Consider the following 23,415-nt stretch of genomic DNA (forward strand, 5'->3'; position numbering starts at 1 on the left):
ATGTAAAGTCTCAGTGCCTTTACAGAAAACTTTGCTATTTGATGTGTTTTTTCATAACTGATGTTGACCCACATTCTCATCATGCCAATTTCCGATGCTGAGATTCTAGCAAAAACAGATTCGCTTCTGAAGGCAGAACGTGGTGGAGAGGAGGAAGGGTGGAGGGAGCGGTAGTCACGGTGAGCTCCGCCTACTTCAATGTGCTAGCCCCCTCCCTCCTCCCTTCTTATCACAAGGCCTCTGACATTTGCATAGAATGTGTGTCAGTAGGACATCGTGTTCGGTGGCTCACATGCCGCGCGCACATGCAGCGGAGCTTTACCAGCATTCCAATGTCGAGTGAGTCCAACTGTCTCGCCTCCACTCTAGCTCTCCACCAATGAAAACGTGAGAACGAATAAAGAAAGGTGGAGTAAAAGAGGTGGATGAGATATTCTAATAGAGTGTGACATAGGCATACAGAGAGAAAGAGAGAAAAAGAGAGAGTGTAATCCCTAGCATACAAAACCTACGACAGAGATTGAAAGGAACAAAAAAAACGGGGGCCAAAAAAAACTGGTCACATTTCTCAGACACCTGAAAACGTGCTGGTTAGTGTGGGCGAAGTGGATTGCCTATTAATGGGTGTGCTTAAACTACTCCCACACGTCTGTCTTTGGAGATGTTGATGGTAACTACACTGGCACTAGAGCTGAATGCTTGGAATTTATTTTCAAAGAACGTTTAGTTCAGCCTACTGTACATCACACGACCTACGGACACCAAGCGAACCAGGCTACGGGCAACAAAGGCACTGAACCTGTTCGCAATTACGCACATTGGAGACGATTTGTAACTATTTCGCCAAACCGAAACCTGTTTAGGTTTTGCTCAACTTTAAATCAGTTTTGATATCTTTCACACTTGACGGGTTTGAAGGACCTGCGCACAGTCTCATTGCTTTTGTCATTGGGATTGGCTACCCACTCTATGCTTTCTTAGCGGTTCATGACTGTATGACCTATATCAACGAAACTCCTCATTGACGCAGAGAAAAACCAACATTAAATCATTTAATACCGTTTATAAATCAACCAAACACCGGAAAACATGGAAAACAGCCCTGGTGAGTTTCATTACGTTATTACCAATCTATGCTATTGTCAGTTGTAGGCTAAGGTATCAATATATTTGCCTATACTGTACTTGTAAATTAACACTACTGAGTAAATGTAATGCGTACTATGTGGGCATTTTCCTTCACTGTGTTTGGTACATAGGCTATACCTTGCGTGCGTAATGGTAATACGCAGGGCAGTTCCTGTGATTGTCTTTTTAAAATGTTATTATTTGAGAATGAATGAGTTGATTGTTCATGTCATCATGTATTGCCAGCGGCTACACTGCATATCCATATAAATGGATACATGAATGAAATGTAATTTATGAAGCTTGATCCATAAACCTGAAGGTTGCCAAGCCTTCATTGAGTTGTAGAGGTTCTCAAACCTCTCTTCGGGGACACCCAGCCCTTCCATGTATTTGATCTATTCCAGAGCTAGCACACCTGATTCAAGCAATGATTTATATATACACTAGATGACTAATAGGGGGCGCTGTGTTGAAGCCATCTCGCCTCCATCTTGGCACACCTACACCGTTGTAAAAAGTATTTGGGAAGCTATAGAAATGTATTATGTATTATTTGTCAACATTCGTTTTTGTCATATGTATTATATTACAGACACTGTAATGCATACTTTTAAATTATATTATGTGAGCTAAACATGAAATAAAAAATAATATACAAATATTTTCCTTAAAGGTTAGAGTTTGGCTGGGGTAGGCGTCATTGTAAATAATAATTTGTTCTTAACTGACTTGCCTAGTTAAATAAAATACATTAAAAAAATAAGTATATCTTTTTAGAGATTACTAACCAATCATAAATACATGTAATTTTGTCCTTGAAGCATTTAATTGAAATACTGTACAATTCCATTCATTCCTATGGAGGACTGCTCTTATTGGGGAGTGTCAATATTAGTTATCCAGGGTTTATGTACAACATTGGAGTCATCTTGTCAACTAATCATCAAGCCTTTTGCTGCATTTACAACCAAGTGGCAAGGTAGTATTTACCACATACAACTGGGACAAATCCACTTCAATGACCCTCCAATGCATTAATCTAATCAGGTTGCAGCAGTCTGTTTTTTTCACCCCTGGTGTCGTAGCAGACTGCTGCAACCTGATTGGCTGAATGCGAAATGCAACAACCGGGAATAGCATTAGCCACTTTAGCATGGTGGAGGAAAATGTTTTTATTTTCTGCCTTCTCACCATTAAATCGAGTGAAGCACGAAATCGACACCTTTGCATCCTGAATGGAGAATGTTTTATGTACGAACCGGCCCACGGGGGATGGCGGGTGTATAGCTGGCTGCATACATTCCCTTTGAATGATAAAATGAAACGACTCAATATCGCCAACCGATGGCCTTTGGGCTACAACTCATGTGCAGCACCGGTCCGACCTTACATGCTCTGTCGTGCTATAGCTGGGCTATCCTTCATGTGCCTAGTCAGTTTCTAATCATACAATATTATTTTAGGGATATATTGTTACTTTACATCATTTGGAACAACTTTGATTCTCTGTTGCGCAGATGCACTTTGTGCTTAAAGTTGCCTTGACTTGGAGAGTTTAGAATTGTTGGCGCAATCTAATCAAACCGGATGACGTGGGGAAAACAAAGCCATTCGAATCCTTTCATCAGCACTACTCCAGAAAGGTGTTCCCTTCTTTGACCTGAGATTGCGTGTTTACGGGTCTGTGACTCATTGACAGACTGGTCACGCACCCTGTCTAGTGACTCCCCTCTTGTTCAGCGCTGATGCGCAACTTTTTGCTCTCTCAACACGTGTGTCAATAACCTATCACGCCTATTCCATAGACATGTGAGCCAAAGCAATTTATTAAGGAACTGGTCATGACTTGAAGGCCAACTTTTAAGAACAAACAGCTATTTAAGCCAGATCCAAATTAAATAGATGGGGAATAGATCACAAAAACTGTTTTATCATTATCTTCCCTGATGGATTGCATATGCCAGCAGAGCTAGTCAAAACAATTTTACCAATACTATATAATAAGATATTTAAAAATACGAGATATAAGGGCCTCCCGGGTGGCGCAGTGGTCTAGGGCACTGCATCGCAGTGCTAACTGCGCCACCAGAGTCTCTGGGTTCGCGCCCAGGCTCTGTCGCAGCCGGCCGCGACCGGGAGGTCCGTGGGGCGACGCACAATTGGGCTAGCGTCGTCCGGGTTAGGGTGGGTTTGGCCGGTAGGGATATCCTTGTCTCATCGCACTCCAGCGACTCCTGTGGCGGGCCGGGTGCAGTGCGTGCTAACCAAGGGGGCCAGGTGCACGGTGTTTCCTCCGACACATTGGTGCGGCTGGCTTCCGGGTTGGAGGCGCGCTGTGTTAAAGAAGCAGTGCGGCTTGGTTGGGTTGTGCTTCGGAGGACGCATGGCTTTCGACCTTCGTCTCTCCCGAGCCCGTACGGGAGTTGTAGCGATGAGACAAGATAGTAATTACTAGCGATTGGATACCACAAAAATTGGGGAGAAAAGGGGATAAAAAAAAAAAAAAAAAAAAAAAAAAAAAATACGAGATATGGAATACAAAAAGTATTTATGCAAATATGAATTACACTAAGTTAAATTAAATATATGTTTGGGTGACAACCATATCCTATTGGCTAATTGGCATCAGTGGAATGATGCCCACAAGCCCACTCTCAATAATGAGTAGTGGTCAACCTTAATTTCAACAGATATGTTGACCAAGTTGGCCTCCATAGGACATACATTCATAGCAGTAAATTCATCTCTGGCAGGACACAATATGGGGGTGGTTCCCTAATAAAGGAAATCCCTGTACTAGGTGACTACATTTACCACTCACTATTCTAAAGTGAATGATATTCTAATAGCATTAATTAAATATTCAATACACAAGCATTGCATTTTGAGTCAGGTGCCACTGATAATAGGAAGCAATTACCATAAACGTAATGTTATTAGCTACACAGTTGAGGCTGGAATAACTCCATTGCCAAAGATACAGTATTTCCCCGAAAACAGCAGGTAACGGGATTGTGGCATTGGTATGGAATTACCGCGCCCCCTATTTACAGCCATGTCCTCGAGTCTAATAAGTATCTGAGCCATTACATGCATGGCAACCGTCTGATAATGGTGGACATCATGCTCTTGATTTACCCGAGTGCATGCCTAGCGCGACATCACGTGCATTAACTTCAGCATCCACGTGCCGCGCGTGATTCCCACCCCGCCCTCCCGAATTTATTCGTTTTACTCGCGCGCTCCCGGCTTACTCACAGCCTTTCCGGGGGACTCCTGTTATGCCTTTGCAAGAGATTGGTCAGTGTCAGAACGTTTATCAGCCTATTAACTAGGTTTGTGTTTATTTCTTTACGCCGATATATTTTCTTTGGGAAAGACAACTGAATAGTATGACGTATTATACAGTATATCCAATATAGCGGATATTGTGATAGATTTCTTATACATCGTATCAATAGCCAAAATGTCACGTGTTGAGGATAGCCTACGTTGTAGCAATAGTCCACTCATTGATATCACAAATGACCCTGACAAATAAACCTAACTAGCGAACTCAAAACCTCGAACATTCTGTTTGAATGGTCGTCTAGTCTGTCTGTATAATATAGCTATAATATGTTTGCTTACTATGTCAAAGTATCTATAGGCTTCTACTCCAAGATAATTGTTGTATTGCCCTACTTCTTGTGCCAATAATTGCACAGACTATTCTGTTTATATGAGTAACTGGAAAATATATTATTATTACTCTACTGGTATTCAATGTATTTTTGTTTTTAACCAATTTTTCCCTTCAGAATATCAGTCTTATTCACTGTAATTTATTTATAGAGTCACTCTTTCAGTAAACCACCAAACACTTACAAATGAAGGCCAATGAGATTATAGATTACACAAGGAGACAGTGTCTGGAGGGAACAAGGGAAGGATGGAGTGAGTAAGGGTGTTACGGGTCACCGAGAGAGGGAGGGCATTGGTGTGACTCACGTTGTCGGACACTTCCCTCCAACCCTGCCCACTATCAGATTAGCTCACACATGAGTCTCCTCACCTGATTTAAGCCCTGGCCGTTTAGCTGACTTCCCTCTAAGCACTGGAGATAAAGCTGACCTCAACCTCAGTGACAGAGTATGGAGGTTCTACAACAGCAGTGGCTATGGTACCATTATATATGTGACTTTAGGACAGGGGGGAAGGTGAGAAGCCTGGTTATCAGATGGGAAGGGATGTGGGCTTTACCTTGAATAAACTCAACTCATAGTCATTAGATTGTCATGTTATAAAGGACATAATTACAATATGGTTTATGAGCTATTTGGTCTTTATACAATTAGGGTTAGAGGTAAATAAAATAAATTTCATATTTGGTTTGAAAGATATGTATTTCTGTCCAAGCTGAGTGTTTTCCCACCTGACTCTTACCTCATGGCCAAGTGGTCCACGTGCCACCCCATTTCACGAGAGGGTAAGGAAGTTAGTAAAGGGCGTTTCCTTATAGATATGCTATATATATGGTATACAAACATGCCACCTGGCTGATTCCCATCTAAGGGTGACTCCCATGAAAGAGGAAGGAAAGAGGGGTTAGTTACTGTCTATTTGTTTAAGCTAGCTCTGTGTCATACAGCCTTACCCCACATATCACATGTCGTCACCTGTGTCATAGTGTAGTGCTCCAGGCCACACTCAGGTTCCTGGTAAATTACTCTTTCTCTGCCATAGAGAAGGCCAGGGGTCAGGTTACCCTCACAGTGCTGCCACCTGACACTGGAAACCTAACCAACAACTCAGGACTATGTGAGAATCACTGGAAACAATTTAGGTGGGTGTGGAGCCTAAACTTCACATGGGGCTGTATGTATGTGGGGATGTGAGAGGATAAAGAGGAGTGCAATAGGGCAGTATGTGTGTGTTGGGGGGGGATTTAAAGTCAGACTGTCAGGTAGCGTAGAGGAAGCCACATGCAAACACTGAAGCCCCAGCAGAGTTAATCTCCGTCAGTCAGTGTTGACACGTGCTGGCAGAGGAATTACAATCAGGCACACTCAATTTAAGCTAAACAGACATTCCCAGCCAGCAGCACGTGTCTCCTCCAGCAGAGAGAGAAAGACGGGAAGGCAGGAGGCAGATCTACATGTTTCATAGATAATTCAAGGTACCCGGGAAAAAGGGGGTAAAGGATGCAAATATGAAAAAAACTGACAGTCAAGATATTGGAGTCATATGCTATTGAATTTGCAAATTTGTCTGACCTGTATTGAAAACATAAAAGTCTGATTGAAATGATATGCAATCAGGTGTGTAATCAGTCAGATAACTACAGTTGAAGTCAGAAGTTTACATACACCTTAGCCAAATACATTTAAACCCAGTTTTTCACAATTCCTTGACATTTAATCTTAGTAAAAATTTCCTGTTTTAAGTCTGTTCGGATCATCACTTTATTTTAAGAATGTGAAATGTCAGAATAATGGTAGAGAGAATTATTTATTTCAGCTTTTATTTCTTTCGTCACATTCCCAGTGGGTCAGAAGTTTACATACACTCAATTAGTATTTGATAGCATTGCCTTTAAATTGTTTAACTTGTTTCGGGTAGCCTTCCACAAGCTTCCCACAATAAGTTGGGTGAATTTTGGCCCATTCCTCCTGACAGAGCTGGTGTAACTGAATCAGGTTTGTAGGCCTCCTTGCTTGCACACGCTTTTTCAGTTCTGACAACACATTTGCTATAGGATTGAGGTCAGGGCTTTGTGATGGCCACTCCAATACCATGACGTCCTTAAGCCATTTTGCCACAACTTTGGAAGTATGCTTGGGGTCATTGTCCATTGAGATTACCCATTTGCAACCAAGCTTTAACTTCCTGACTGATGTCTTGAGATGTTGCTTCAATATATCCACATAATTTCCCTTCCTCATGATATCATCTATTTTGTGAAGTGCACCAGTCCCTCCTACAGCAAAGCACCCCCACAACATGATGCTGCCACCCACGTGCTTCACGGTTGGGAAGGTGTTCTTCGGCTTGCAAGCATCCACCTTTTTCCTCCAAACATAACGATGGGCATTATGGCCAAACAGTACTATTTTTTGTTTCATCAGACCAGAGGACATTTCTCCCAAAAGTTTTATCTTTGTCCCCATGTGCAGATGCAAACCGTAGTCTGGCTTTTTTATGGCGGATTTGGAGCAGTGGCTTCTTCCTTGCTGAGCGGCCTTTCAGGTTATGTTGATATAGGACTCGTTTTACTGTGGATATAGACACTTTTGAACCTGTTTCCTCCAGCATCTTCACAAGGTCCTTTGCTGTTGTTCTGGGATTGATTTGCACTTTTCGCACCAAAGTACGTTTGTAACGGTCGTCTTGTGGTGAATGAGCGGACCAAGGCGCAGCGTGTGATGAATACATAATGAATTTAATAATAATAACGAAAACGAAAATATCCTTGAACACTTGAACAACCTACAAAACAATAAACGAAGTAGACAGACCTGAATTTACGAACTTACAATAATAACACGAAGAACGCACGAACAGGAACAGACTACATACACGAACGAAAACGAAACAGTCCCGTGTGGTGCGACATACACAGACACGGAAGACAATCACCCACAAACAAACAGTGAGAACAGCCTACCTTAATATGGTTCTCAATCAGAGGAAACGTCAAACACCTGCCTCTAATTGAGAACCATATCAGGCAACACATTAAACCCAACATAGAAACACAATACATAGAATGCCCACCCCAACTCACGCCCTGACCAACTAAACACATACAAAAACAAGAGAAAACAGGTCAGGAACGTGACAACGTTCATCTCTAGGTGACAGAATGCGTCTCCTTCCTGAGCGGTATGACGGCTGCGTGGCCCATGGTGTTTATACTTGCGTACTATTGTTTGTACAGATGAACGTGGTACCTTCGTGCATTTGGAAATTGCTCCCAAGGATGAACCAGACTTGTGGAGGTCTACAATTATTTTTTCTGAGGTCGTGGCTGATTTCTATTGATTTTCCCATGATGTCAAGCAAAGAGGCACTGAGTTTGAAGGTAGGCCTTGAAATACATCCACAGGTACACCTCCAATTGACTCAAATTATGTCAATTAGCCTATCATAAGCTTCTAAAGCCATCACATAATGTTCTGGAATTTTCCAAGCTGTTTGAAGGCACAGTTAACTTAGTGTATGTAAACTTCTGACCCACTGGATTTGTGATGCAGTGAATTATAAGTGAAATAATCTGTATGTAAACAATTGTTGGAAAAATTACTTGTGTCATGCACAAAGTAGATGTCCAAACCGACTTTCCCAAAACTATAGTTTGTTAACAAGAAATTTGTGGAGTGGTTGAAAAACGAGTTTTTATGACTCCAACCTAAGTGTATGTAAACTTCCGACTTCAACTGTAACTGCATGAATTGTAACTCACATAATAAGGTTCAAAGGAACTGATGTAACACCTATGGGCTTGCAGTTGGACATAGCCTATGTGTAAGACTGCTTTAATTTGCTTGTTCTGTCACTGAAAAAATCATTCAATCTATGTGGGCACGGGTTTGTGATACATATAACTTCTCTTGACTGAGTAAAACACCAACAAAACAGCTTTGTATGTCGCCCCCTCTGGGTTTCCGGAGACTCAGTGGAATGCATGGCAGTATACACACAGTAGCCTGCTCTGCCTTCCCTCTGTACGTACAGTACTAAAGCCCTCTCTCTTTCAAACGTGAGCTCCCAGCTGCCTGTTATTGTACTGCGGCTGTTGTCTACACGGGACTGTGGAAAGCGCCTTGTGAGCCCTAACGGGAACTGTGTCAGGAGTCCATGTGAGTCGGCGGTCAGGTGGCTGGCGGTTTGAGCAAGCTCCGGGCGTGCCGCCAGGGGGAAAAGCAAGGCTTGTTTTTAGAGCGAGGAGGCAGCTGGCTCCAGGCTGGCTGGCTCAGTGTACACGTGAGGGGCTGTCGCTCTTCTCGTACACAGAGCACGATCTTTACAGTGGGAGGGAGGGAGGGAGGGAGTAATGAGACATTACCGAGTTTACATCCCCAACTTGCTTTCGAACATTGAAGAATTTGAGTAAGAACTTTGAGTAACTTATATAGCCAAGAAATATTTGTATCAAAACCTGGCCATTGTTGGAATTGTTTTATTATTTTGTTTTTGTATAAATTCAAGGTCCCACATCATCTAACACTGAATTAGTCAAAGCTAGAATGAAAATGCTTGTTTTGAAGTCTTATATGCACATTTTGGAAAAAGACTATTGACAAATATCAAGTCAGTCCCCAGTTAGATTTGACCTCATTCTCCAGGCACATTCTGACCTTCTTTGACCTTTTATCGGCTTCTTTGAGACTGGTTATGGTTTAAATGTCGACTACACAGGCAGGAGGTGTGTTCATGTTTGGTAACCCAGCCAAGTAAAGACAGGCACCTAATCAAAGTAGCTTATTGCTCAACACTTATCTGTTAGTTGACCTACCTACATTGTGTGCCTGTCTGTGTGCGTGTGGAACTATTTCAACACAAATATAGATATTGATCTATGCATGTTTGCACAGATAGTTTGCTGGCAGCATAGCCTTCTGTCTGCTTCCTTGTGACACGGTGACAGCAGTGACACTAACTTCTCTCTCTCTTCTCGTCCTCTTTGCCCTCCAGGTGGTGTGATACTGTATGCTGGCTCATCTGGTAGTGCCAGCCCCAGCCCTGGCAGCCCCTCCAGCGGGTACCAGACCCAGTCCCCCCGGTCCTCCCACTCCCAATCCTCATCTCCTGAGCCTGTCTCCTTCCCCGAGATCGGTCCTCTGAAGAGAGAAAGAGGGGAGAACAGGGGAGGACCTTCACCCAAACTAGTCTTCCAGTTCCCTGAAGCCAATGCCTCTACAACCACTACATCCTCTGGCAATACCTACGCCCACCCTATGGTGGCCAAGAGGCCCTGCGGCTTCACTGGCACCTTCACCAGTAAGTACCACTTCCACTGGCTTTTTAATTTTTTCTTATTATATTTGTTTATTGTAATGTCTAACCAATCATTCCTCTCTTTGTGTACCTCACAGAGACAGGAGGCATGGTGCTCCTGTGTAAGGTGTGTGGGGACATCGCGTCTGGCTTCCATTACGGTGTTCACGCCTGTGAAGGCTGCAAGGGTTTCTTCCGCCGCAGCATCCAGCAGAACATCCACTACAAGATGTGTGTGAAGAATGAAAGCTGCCTGATCATGCGCATGAACCGCAACCGGTGCCAGCACTGCCGTTTCAAGAAGTGTCTCTCCGTGGGCATGTCCAGAGATGGTTAGAGAACATTCCATCTATATCTGGCATTACATTTTACATTGGCATCATTCTCGTTCTTCAGTCACACCACCTTGATGCCCCATCCGTTCTCTCTCTCCTTCTGTTCTTTCTTCCACTCCTTCTCCATCTCTGACTGATGACAGAAGCAGCTGAGGAGTCCCAGTAGTATTCAGTCCTGGGAAAAATAGTTGCAAATACAGTTTATTTTTGTCAATTAGGTCACAGGCCACTTCATTATACCATCTGTGTCAGATTGAAAGTGTTTGCACATCTAAAGTCTATAACATACAGGCATGTAGCCTAGTGGTTAGAGCGTTGGACTAGTAACTGAAAGGTTGCAAGATCGAATCCCTGAGCTGACAAGGTAAAAATCTGTCATTCTGCCCCTGAACAAGGCAGTTAACCCACTGTTCCTAGGCTGTCATTGAAAATAAGAATTTGTTCTGAACTGACTTGCCTAGTTAAATAAAGGTAAAATAAAAACAATTACAAATAAATGTAATAGGCCATGTTCTAATACTGGTAAACTATTCAAATATTATTGGATGTTGGTACAGTTAGAGGCTCAGCTCCATCCCTCTCCTGTATGGCATCATTTCCCTACAGGCCACCGTACCCTCCTGAGATCTCTCTAAACTAGGTGATAATAAATCATCTACTTTTCTGGAGCAAACATTTTGAGGTGACCTATAAAAGGAAAACGTTAGTGAGGAGGAAAATTACCCGCCATTGCACCATTGCGCCTTTGCACCATTGCACCAATTACTGAAAAGGCTCTATTATCACAACATAGGTGTTGCTTTTTTTGATACCTTTGATATTTGAAGATTTAATGTATGAATACAAGGCATTCATTTAAAACTACATTTTTGATGTCACTCATCTAACCCATTTTCCCTTTCCAGCTTTTTACCCTTCACTCTCATTCTCATTCCCTTGATCCCTAACTCTCATTCAATCATCCTCTTATTTCCTTCACCCCTTTACTCATACCATATTACCTCCTCACCCTCTTACTCCTTCACCCTCTCAGTCCTTTACCTCCTACTCTCCTCTACGTTGACATCTCCTCTCCTCCCTCACTCTGTCACTCGGTCAATGACAATGTTTACTCCAGCTGATCCAGTAACCTATTTTCATAGAGAAAAGAACGAGTGCTTAACAGAAACACAGAGAGGGGCGAGGTAGAAAGAGGAAGAGAGTGATCAGGATAGAGGGAGCAGGAGGGAAAGAGATTGGGGGAAGGGGTGTAGCATAGAGTAGCAGACTATAAATAGCTTTGGCAGAGGAGGTGCGCTATAGAGAGGGGGATGGGACGTTTGGAGAGATAAAGAGGGGGATGAAGGAGTCAAATGAGGAGAGGAAAGGGGGTGGTATACCATGTCATTTGATGGTTGATTGAAACAGACTGGTTATATAGAGAGGAGAGAAATCTCCCCCAGCTCTCTGTACCCTGTAGGATTAGTCAGTAATCATGCCATACAGTGATTGCACTCCCAATCAGTGTCAGGGAGTAAAATATTGAATTAGATAGATATGTATCAGGCCACTGCTATACTAGCTCTAGTAACTGCCATCGGCATTATCAATTCATTAGCTAACTTATTTTCCCCTTGTCCTCCTTCTCCTCAGCTGTGCGTTTTGGGCGTATCCCCAAGCGTGAGAAGCAGAGGCTATTGGACGAGATGCAGAGCTACATGAACAGCCTCAACGAATCAGCATCCATGGAGATTGACTCCTCACCTTCTTCCTCTGAGGCCCCAGCCAGTCCAGAATCTGGAGATTCCATTTCCTCTGCCTACCACAACATCTTCGCTCAAGAGGATGTGAAGCCAGTAATCAAGATGGCCATCAACATCAACAACAACAATGTCCGCAACAATCCAGCACATGAGTCTGGCTACTCTCACCCGGCACACCAAACCCACTCCCATTCCAACCCCTCTCAGGGGTACCAGTCACACCCCACACAAAGCTACCAGACCCACTCTCACTGCCCACGCAACAACAATGTTGACAACGCCCAGTATACCTACCAACCATCATCCAATCAGAGTCAATGCCCAATGTCCAATGGAAGCCAGTCCGCTCAGACCTTCCAAGCCAATCAAAACAGCTTTCCAGCCGGCAAGTCTCAAAACCAGACTACCTGCCCCTGGAAGTTGAGTGGAGGTGCCAAAGTTCTGGTGAGTCTCATTAAAATACGGTGTATTTCCTTAGTATTACTATATATACAATACGCACATGATTGTAGGAGTGTCATAGAGCCATTCTAACCCTCTCCCTCTCTCTCAGGCGTGTCCCCTGAACGCATGTCCCGTGGCCCCCCGTGATCGTTCCAGCCAGCAGATATGGGAGGCCTTCTCCCAGTGCTTCACCCCGGCCGTCAAGGAGGTGGTGGAGTTTGCTAAGAGCATCCCAGGGTTCCAGAGTCTCAGCCAGCATGACCAGGTCATGCTGCTTAAGGCCGGCACCTTCCAGGTGCTGATGGTCAGGTTCTGCTCGCTGTTCGACCCCAAGGAGAAGACGGTGACCTTCCTGAACGGCCAAACATACCCCCTGATGTCCCTGCGGGCGCTGGGCATGAGCACTCTGCTGGACGCCATGTTTGAGTTCAGTGAGAAGCTGGGAGCTCTAGGCCTAGAGCCCGATGAGATGGCCCTCTTCATGGCTGTGGTGCTAGTGTCTGCTGGTAAGAGACTCATAAGAGACACACTCTAAATCTCTTAAAAAATCACATATGTTTTGTTTTGCTTTTTTCACGAGGCATCTAACCCTCTCTCCTCTCGTCTCGCAGACCGTTCAGGTATGGCTGACGTTGTTGCAGTGGAGCAGCTTCAGGAGAGTCTGATCAAAGCCCTGCGCTCGCTCATCACCCGCCGTCGCCCTGACGACAGCACCCTCTTCCCCAAGCTGCTGCTGCGCCTGCCCGACCTGCGCACCCTCAACAACCTGCACTCCGACAAACTGCTGGCCTTCAGCATCGACCTCTAAGGGCCTGGAGGAACCACAGTCCACAGGGACACCCACTGACTATCGGACCCCCGAAAGGGGCAGTCCTCTTGGGAAACACCCTCATGATCCCTTCACTCCAGCCATAAGCCACCAGCCAGTCACCATCAGGCTCTCTTCAATGAGCTGTGTGTGCTGAAGCTGGGACTGGGGCAGAAGCAGGGTTGGACAAGGTGAATGAGTGGACTGAGAGGCATCTCAAAGCAAGATGGAGGAAAAGAGGAGGGTGGAGACTCTTGAACTATGACCTCATGAACAATACTCAGAGCTGGTAAAATCTCTAAAAGACTCATAGACTTATAGTCTGCTGAACAAGTCGGTGTGCTGTGAGTTAAATGGCAAAGCACCATCTTAGACCAACTCAACTCCCAAAGTTGAGGGACGAGGGTCTAAAAATCCTCCATTACCCATAACTCCCGGTGACAGTGATTGAAGACCAAAATTCTGTTCCATTCCTCCTCTCTGATTCCACGCTTCACTATGTCCTTCTGTCCGCAACAGACAGACAGGGGCAAGCCAGCAAGAAGGAAGGACACCCTCTTCACATGAGAAAGGGAAATACACACAAACTATATATTTTCTTCCTACACATTCACCCTACACAGGCTGTTCAATGAATAACAAAGCACTTTCCATACATCAACACACATCTGAAATCAACCCATATGATAGAGCAATAGCAATGTATAAAACACACTATTAGATCCCTAACTGACTGTGTTATACACTGTTATAATGACCTAAGCTATTTTCAAAATCACTTCATCAATCTTTTTGGAAATCAAATATTTGGGATTTGATGAGAAAATGTATTATTTACATTTGTAAGAATTGAGATTAGGATGGATTGTATTTGTATGCTGTAATCAGGGAGACACTATTTGGACATTTTAGACCATATTTGTCGGGTTATGTTTTAAGGTATTCTATTGTTGTACATATTGGATATAATATTTGTGACTGGTTCCTACTCCATTTGTTTGAGTTGATTGCTGTATGATGTTAGCACCATTGAAGACAAAGCAAGGGTGCTATGTTCAAGAGGTGCCCGATTGTTTGGGTGATGCAAGGTGTGCATCTACTGTATGTGTTCATTGGTCTTCCCTGGAGCATTACAAACCCCAACCCTCATTCTTACCGCAACAAGAGAGCAACCGATGGAACCATGTGCACAAACCATGTCAAAAAGTGTTTGATTTGAACCTATATTATTGAAATATAACTATTGTTAATTGATCCATGCATCACCTTGTGTATATTTTGTAAATGTTTCATGTTTAAACTTCTTCCATAGAGAACCAATATTAAATGACATTATATACCGTACTTTATCTGTATGACTCTTCTTAACTCTGACTTTTTTTGTGTCATCGACTTACATAGAAGCCACTATTACCATTAACTCTACCAAACATATCATATAAGCACACAACCTACAGATAAACACACTCATCCTCACAGAGCAGATATAACAATGAACCATGCAGCGACAGAATGCTTAGGATGCAAACCGTGTACAAATATATTTGATAGAATATAATGTGGGTAAATGTGTCGAGTGTTTCTGAAATTGACTGAGTAGATGAAGTAAGTTATATGACCCAGCCCAGCGCTACTTGCCGCAGAGCTAGATACATACAGATAAAAGTTAATACAACGGGACGTGTCCACAGTGTAACTGAAATCTGTGCTTTTCTGGAGATTAAGAAAAGAGAACAGCGATTATGATTAGTGAAGAGAGAGAGAATCTGTGTGTGTGTGTGCGTGTGCAATGCATGTGTGTGTGTTGTCCTGATATTAAAAAGATGATGATCAGAGAAAGATACAGTGAGCATTCAGAGCTCATCTAACATTTGAGGACCCACAAGATACAGTGCCTTACAAAAGTATTCATCCCCATTGGCATTTTTCCTATTTTGTTGCATTACAACCTGTAATTTAAATTGATTTTTATTTGGATTTCATGTAATGGCCGTACACAAAATAGTCCAAATTGGTGAAGTGAAATTTTAAAAATGACTTGTAAACGGAAAAGTGGTACGTGCATATGTATTCACCCCCTTTGCTATGAAGCCCCTAAATAAGATCTGGTTAAACCAATTACCTTCAGAAGTCACACAATTAGTTAAATAAAGTCCACCTGTGTGCAATCTAAGTGTCACATGATTTGTCACATGATCTCAGTATATATATATACACCTGTTCTGAAAGGCCCCAGAGTCTGCAACACCACTAAGCAAGGGGCACCATGAAGACCAAGGAGCTCGCCAAACAGGTCAGGGACAAAGTTGTGCAGAAGTACAGACCAGGGTTGGGTTATAAAAAAATATCCAAAACTTTGAACATCCCACAGAGCACCATTAAATCCGTTATTAAAAATTGAAAGACTTGGGCACCACAACAAACCTGCCAAGAGAGGGCCGCCCACCAAAACTCATGGACCAGGCAAGGAGGGCATTAATCAGAGGCAATAAAGAGACCAAAGATAACCCTGAAGGAGCTGCAAAGCTCAACAGCGGAGATTGGAGTATCTGTCCATAGGACCACTTTAAGCTGTACACTCCACAGAGCTGGGCTTTACGGAAGAGTGGCCAGAAAAAATACATTGCTTAAAGAAAAGAATAAGCAAACACGTTTGGTCTTCGCCAAAACGTATTTTGGAGACTCCCCAAACATATGAAAGAAGGTACTCTGGTCAGATGAGACTAAAATTGAGCTTTTTTGTCCATCAAGGAAAATGCTATGTCTGGCGCAAACCCAACCCCTCTCATCACCCCGAGAACAGGTGGTGGCAGCAATCCACTCCTCAGTAAAAGGCACATGACAGCCTGCTCGAAGTTTGTCAAAAGGCATCTAAAGACTCAAACCATGAGAAACAAGATTCTCTGGTCTGATGAAACCAAGATTGAACTATTTCGCCTGAATGACAAACATCACGTCTGGAGGAAACCCGATCGAACATCTCTGGAGAGACCTGAAAATAGCTGTGCAGCAACACTACCCATCCAACCTGAGAGGATGTGAGAGGATGTGCAGAGAAGAATGGGAGAAACTCCCAAAATACAGGTGTGCCAAGCTTGTAGCGTCATACCCAAGATGACTCGAGGCTATAATCACTACCAAAGGTGCTTCAATGAAGTACTGAGTAAAGGGTCTGAATACTTATGTAAATGTGATATTTCAGGTTTTTTATTTTTTATAAATTAGCAAACATTTCTAAAAATCTGTTTTTGCTTTCACATTACGTGTGTAGGTTGATGAGAAAAAACAAACAATTGAATCAATTTTAGAATAGTCTGTAACCTAACAAAATGTGGAAAAAGTCAAGGGGTCTGAATACTTTCCGAAGGCACTGTATATATACACTGAACAAAAATATAAACGCAACATGTAAAATGTTGGTCCCATGTTTCATGAACTGAAATAAAATATCCCAGAAATATTCCATACGCACAAAAATCATATTTCTCTCAGATTGTGTGCACAAATGTGTTTACATACCTGTTAGTGAGCATTTCTCCTTAGCCAAGATAATCCATACACCTGACAGGTGTGGCATTTCAAGAATCTGATTAAACAGCATTATCATTACACAGGTGCACCTTGTGCTGGAGACAAAAGGGCCACACTAAAATGTGCAGTTTTGTCACACAACACAATGCCACATATGTCTCAAGTTTTGAAGGAGTGTGCAATTGGCATGCTGACTGCAGGAATGTCCATCTAATCTATTGCCAGATAATTGAACGTTAATTTCTCTATCATAAGCCACCTCCAACTTTCAATTTGGCATTTGGCAGTTTGTCCAACCGGCCTCACAATCACAGACCGTGTGTATGACATCGTGTGGGCAAGCGGTTGCTGATGTCAACGTTGTGAACAAAGTGCCCCATGGTGGCGGTGGGGTTATGGTATGGGCAGGCATAAGCTACGGACAACGAACACAATTGCATTTTATCGATGGCAATTTGAATGCACAGAGACACCGTGACGAGATCCTGAGGCCCATTATCGTGCCATTCATCCGCCACCATCACCTCATGTTTCAGCATGATAATGCAGGATCTGTCGCAAGGATCTGTACACAATTCCTGGAGGGTGAAAATGTCCCAGTTCTTCCATGGCCCGCATACGCACTAGACATGTCACCCATTGAGCCTGTTTGGGATGCTCTGGATTGATGTGTACGACAGCGAGTTCCCGTTCCCGCCAATATCCAGCAACTTCGCACAACCATTGAAGAGGAGTGGGACAACATTCTACAGTCCACAATCAACAGCCTGATCAATTCTATGCCAATGAGTGTCGCGCTGCATGAGGCAAATGGTGGTCACATCAGATACTGACTGGTTTTCTGATCCATGTCCCTACCTTTTTTTGTTAATGTATCTGTGACCAAAATACATATCTGGTATTCTTCAAAGTAGCCACCCTTTGCCTTGATGACAGTTTTGCACACTCTTGGCATCCTCTCAACCAGCTTCACCTGGAATGCTTTTCCAACAGTCTTGAAGGAGTTCCCACATATGCTGAGCACTTGTTGGCTGGTTTTCCTTCACTCTGCGGTCCAACCATTCCCAAACCATCTAAATTCAAATCAAATCAAATTTTATTGGTCACATACACATGGTTAGCAGATGTTTTTGCGAGTGTAGCGAAATGCTTGTGTTTCTAGTTCCGGAAGTGCAGCAATATCTAAGCTGTAATCTAACAGTTCCACAACAACTACCTAATAAACCCAAATCTAAGTAAAAGAATGGAACAAGAGTATAACAAATCAAATCAAATCAAATTTTATTTGTCACATACACATGGTTAGCAGATGTTAATGCGAGTGTAGCGAAATGCTTGTGCTTCTAGTTCCGACAATGCAGTAATAACCAACAAGTAATCTAACCTAACAATTCCACAACTGCTACCTTATACACACAAGTGTAAAGGGATGAAGAATATGTACATAAAGATATATGAATGAGTGATGGTACAGAACGGCATAGGCAAGATGCAGTAGATGGTATAGAGTACAGTCTATACATATGAGATGAGTAATGTAGGGTATATAAACATAAAGTGGCATAGTTTAAAGTGGCTAGTGATACATGTATTACATAAAGATGGCAAGATGCAGTAGATGATATAGAGTACAGTATATACATATACATATGAGATGAGTAATGTAGGGTATGTAAACATTATATTAAGTGGCATTGTTTAAAGTGGCTAGTGATACATTTTTACATAATTTCCATCAATTCCCATTATTAAAGTGGCTGGAGTTGAGTCAGTATGTTGGCAGCGGCCACTAAATGTTAGTGGTGGCTGTTTAACAGTCTGATGGCCTTGAGATAGAAGCTGTTTTTCAGTCTCTCGGTCCCTGCTTTGATGCACCTGTACTGACCTCGCCTTCTGGATGATAGCGGGGTGAACAGGCAGTGGCTCGGGGGGTTGTTGTCCTTGATGATCTTTATGGCCTTCCTGTGACATCGGGTGGTGTAGGTTGTCCTGGAGGGCAGGTAGTTTGCCCCCGGTGATGCGTTGTGCAGACCTCACTACCCTCTGGAGAGCCTTACGGTTGTGGGCGGAGCAGTTGCCGTACCAGGCGGTGATACAGCCCGACAGGATGCTCTCAATTGTGCATCTGTAAAAGTTTGGGAAGGTTTTAGGTGACAAGCCAAATTTCACCACAATGTCTGTATGGGTGAACCATTTCAGTTTGTCTGCGAGGTGTACGCCGAGGAACTTTAAACTTCCCACCTTCTCTACTGCTGCCCCTTCGATGTGGATAGGTCGGTGCTCCCTCTGCTGTTTCCTGAAGTCCACGATCATTTCCTTTGTTTTGTTAACGTTGAGTGAGAGGTTGATTTCCTGACACCACACTCTGAGTGCCCTCACCTCCTCCCTGTAGTCTGTCCAGTCATTGTTGGTAATCAAGCCCACTACTGTTGTGTCATCTGCAAACTTGATGATTGAGTTGGAGGCGTGTGTGGCCTCGCAGTCATGGGTGATCAGGGAGTACAGGAGGGGGCTGAGCACGCACCCTTGTGGAGCTCCAGTGTTGAGGATCAGCGAAGTAGAGGTGTCGTTTCCTACCTTCTCCACCTGGTCAGGAAGTCCAGGACCCAATTGCACAGGGCGGGGTTGATAACCAGGGACTCAAGCTTAAATATGAGCTTGGAGGGTACTATGGTGTTGAATGCTGAGCTATAGTCAATGAACAGCATTCTTACATAGGTATTCCTCTTGTCCAGATGGGATTGGGCAATGTGCAGTGTGATGGAGAATGTATCGTCTGTGGACCAATTCTAAGAAAATTGAAGTGGGTCTAGGGTGACAGGTAAGGTGGAGGTGATATGATCCTTGACTAGTCTCTCAAAACAATTCATGATGACAGAAGTGAGTGCTATGGGGCAATAGTAATTTACTTAATTTACCTTTGCCTTCTTGGGTACAGGAACAACGGTGGCCCTCTTGTAGCATGTGGGGACAGCAGACTGGGATAGGGAGAGATTGAATATGTCCGTAAACACACCAGCCAGCTGGTCTGCGCATGCTCTGAGGACGCGGCTAGGGATGCCGTCTGGTTTAACACGTTTAAATGTCTTACTCACACCGGCCACGGAGAATGAGAGGTCAGGTGATTGTGGAGGCCAGGTCATCTGATGCAGCACTCCATCGCTCTCCTTCTTGGTCACATAGCCCTTACACAGCCTGGAGGTGTGTTGGGTCATTGTCCTGTTGAAAAACAAATGATAGTCCATCTAAGCGCAAACCAGATGGGATGGCGTATCGCTTGAGAATGCTGTGGTAGCCATGCTGGTTAAGTGTGCCTTGAATTCTAAATAAATCACAGACAGTGTCACCAGCAAAACACCATCACACCTCCTCCTTCATGCTTCACGGTGGGAACCATACATGCGGAGATCATTCATTCACATACTCTGCGTCTCACGAAGACACGGCAGTTGGAACCAAAAATCTCATATTCGGAATCATCAGACCAAAGGACAAATTTACACTAGTCTAATGTCCATTGCTCGTGTTTCTTGGCACAAACAAGTCTCTTCTTCTTATTGGTGTCTTTTAGTAGTGGTTTCTTTCCAGCAATTTGACCATGAAGGCCTGATACACTCAGTCTCCTCTGAACAGTTGATGTTGAGATGTGTCTGTTACTTGAACTCTGTGAAGCATCGTATCCTCTGCAGCAGAGGTAACTCTGGGTCTTCCTTTCCTGTGGCGGTACTCATGAGAGACAGTTTCATCATAGCACTTGATTGTTTTGCGACTGCACTTGAAGAAACTTTCAAAGTCCATAAAATGTTCCTGATTGACTGACATTCATGTCTTAAAGTAATGATGAACTGTCGTTTCTCTTTTTTTATTTGAGCTGTTCTTGCCATAATACGGACTTGGTCTTTTACCAAATAGGGCTATCTTCCATATACCACCCCTACCTTGTCACAACACAACTGATTGGCTCAAACACATTGAGAAGGAAAGAAATTCCACAAAATAACTTTTAACAAGGCACACCTAATTGAAACGCATTCCAGGTGTCTACCTCATGAAGCTGGTTGAGAGAATGCCAAGAGTGTGCAACGCTGTCATCAAGGCAAAGGGTGGCTACTTTGAAGAATATCAAATATAAAATATATTTTGATTTGGTATACACTTTTTTGGTTACTACAGGATTCCATATGTGTTATTTCATAGTTTTGATGTCTTCACTATCATTCTACAATGTAGAAAATAGTCAAAATAAAGATAAACCCTTGAATGAGTAGGTGTGTCTAAACTTTTGAACAGTACTGTATATATACTCGCCTCGATCTTGGTACTCACCCACCATTGTAAAACATATTTTGGAAGCTATAAAATGCATTTGTTAATGTCTACATTTGTCTTTGACAAGTTTAATATATTATTCTATTACAGATACCTTAATGCATGGTTTTAATTGATATTATGTGACGTACACATAAAAAAGAATATATATTTAAAAAAAATCCTTCAATTATAATTATTTATAAAGTACTAATGTTACTGTCTTCACTACAACTACAAAAATACTTAAATATTTATATATATATATTTTATTTGAATTGAAATTTGATTAATTCCTGTGGAGGACTGCTTCTTCTGGGGAGTGCCAATGTGGCCAACACAACAGTGGCTTCAAACCTCTCATTGGCCAATAGATAGCATTTGCATTCCAGGGTTTATGTAAGTCATTGATCCCGTTCCTAAAAAATAATGTAGTGCTTTCACATCAGACAGATATGAATAAAAGTACTTTATAGCGGTTTTATTTTTGAAAATGTTTGCATAGAATTACCAACCAGCTGTCAGTGAAGCTACATATTCACTCTAGCACCAGATTGATGGCTTCTTTACCTGATTTTACCCTAAAATACTGCAGTTTGTCAAGCAAGGAAGCCAAAACCTCCTAAATGTTTTTCAGCTAGAGAGAGCAGATTTGAAAGGTATAAATAGCGCCAAGCTTTGGGAACAGAATGTACAGTGTAGAACACTGCACTGTCTAGAACACACGGCACGAAAACAGGTCTTCATGCGCCACCTAGTGGATGATTACAGCTGAAGAGATAGCAAGTGCGTCACAGACTACATGACATATGAATGATGTAATTCTAGAACTGAAGTTTATCAAGTAAGAAAAACAATACTGTGAATGACTAAACTACGAAAAGTAAATTGTGCATCAATTATGAACCAATGTAGTCGATCCCACTCTATGGTAAATATCCACTGCAGTAGCTATTCATATTTTATGAATCCCCCTTTATCTGCTCTTTGCACAGTAAAAGAGAAACAAGCAGTTGACATAACAACAGAGGGACTCAGACAGACAGACAGACACATAAAGTTGGACAACTACACTAAATATGGCCCAGCAATGTCATGGTCATGGTCACGAATTGCAAAAATCTCTGAAGCTGGAGTCTTACATCTCCCTCTCGAACTTTAAGCATTAAGCATGTCAGAGCAGCTTACCGATCACTGTACCTGTACACAGCCAATCTGTAAATAGCCCACCCAACTACCTCATCCCCATATTGTTATTTATCTTCTTGCTCTTTTGCACCCCAGTATCTCTACTTGCACATCACCATCTGCACATCCATCACTCCAGTGTTAATGCTAAATTGTAATTATTTTCGCTTCTATGGCCTATTTATTGCCTACCTCCCTACTCTTCTACATTTGCACACACTGTACATAGATTTCTCAATTTTTTAAATATTTTGTGTTATTGACTGTACGTTTGTTTTATGTGTAACTGTGTTGTTGTTTTTGTCGCACTGCTTTGCTTTATCTTGGCCAATACACAGTTGTAAATGTGAACTTGTTCTCAACTGGCCTACCTGGTTAAATAAAGGTGAAATAAATGTTTAAATGTTTAAATGTTTCAACCTCAACAGAAAATAACTATAGGTATCCATCTTGCAAAAGTCTCTAGATATTTCAATGATCAAATTGACCTCTTTAACAGAGAATACCATTTCCCATCAGGGTTTTGTGTATTCTTACAGTAATGAGCTGATAAAGAACCATACAGCAGAGTATGACACCATAACCATCGATATAGAACGTTTGACATCTATGACCATAACTTTACAGATGGTACACTGTCACCACCTATCGGCCATAATGAGCATGACACAGCAAGCTGCTGACTCGATTGGAGTAGGATTGCTGCTGGGTGCTGATCTAAAGTCCGTTTAGTGTTTCCCCCTTAATGATTAAAAGGGCAATCCGCAGATGCTAAATCCATCTTTGGACTTGTAAATTCATTACATACTCATTGATTCTTGAGGAATATTACTTATTAATGCCTCATTGTAAATGTACATTGTAAATGTATAAAACTATAATTTTGTCCGTGCATTAATAGCTCTGTCTACAAATTTAAGAGTGGTTACATTTCTCCAGGTCCATTCCT

The 23,415-nt window shown here is 42.7% G+C and overlaps 1 protein-coding gene across 1 annotated transcript; it reads left to right on the top strand.

Moving 5' to 3' along the window:
* The first annotated feature begins 371 nt into the window (after nt 1-371).
* Nucleotides 372-14,783, top strand: LOC120065272 (nuclear receptor subfamily 1 group D member 1-like). Its single transcript, XM_039016136.1, has 6 exons — nt 372-1,105; nt 9,808-10,113; nt 10,209-10,442; nt 12,078-12,631; nt 12,741-13,137; nt 13,243-14,783. Exons 1-6 carry the CDS (start codon nt 1,090-1,092, stop codon nt 13,437-13,439), a joined length of 1,704 nt encoding a protein of 567 aa, XP_038872064.1. The 5' UTR covers nt 372-1,089; the 3' UTR covers nt 13,440-14,783.
* The last annotated feature ends 8,632 nt before the right edge of the window (nt 14,784-23,415 follow it).

The sequence above is a fragment of the Salvelinus namaycush genome, chromosome 20 (genome assembly GCF_016432855.1).
Source record: "Salvelinus namaycush isolate Seneca chromosome 20, SaNama_1.0, whole genome shotgun sequence".
Lineage (NCBI taxonomy): Eukaryota > Metazoa > Chordata > Actinopteri > Salmoniformes > Salmonidae > Salvelinus > Salvelinus namaycush.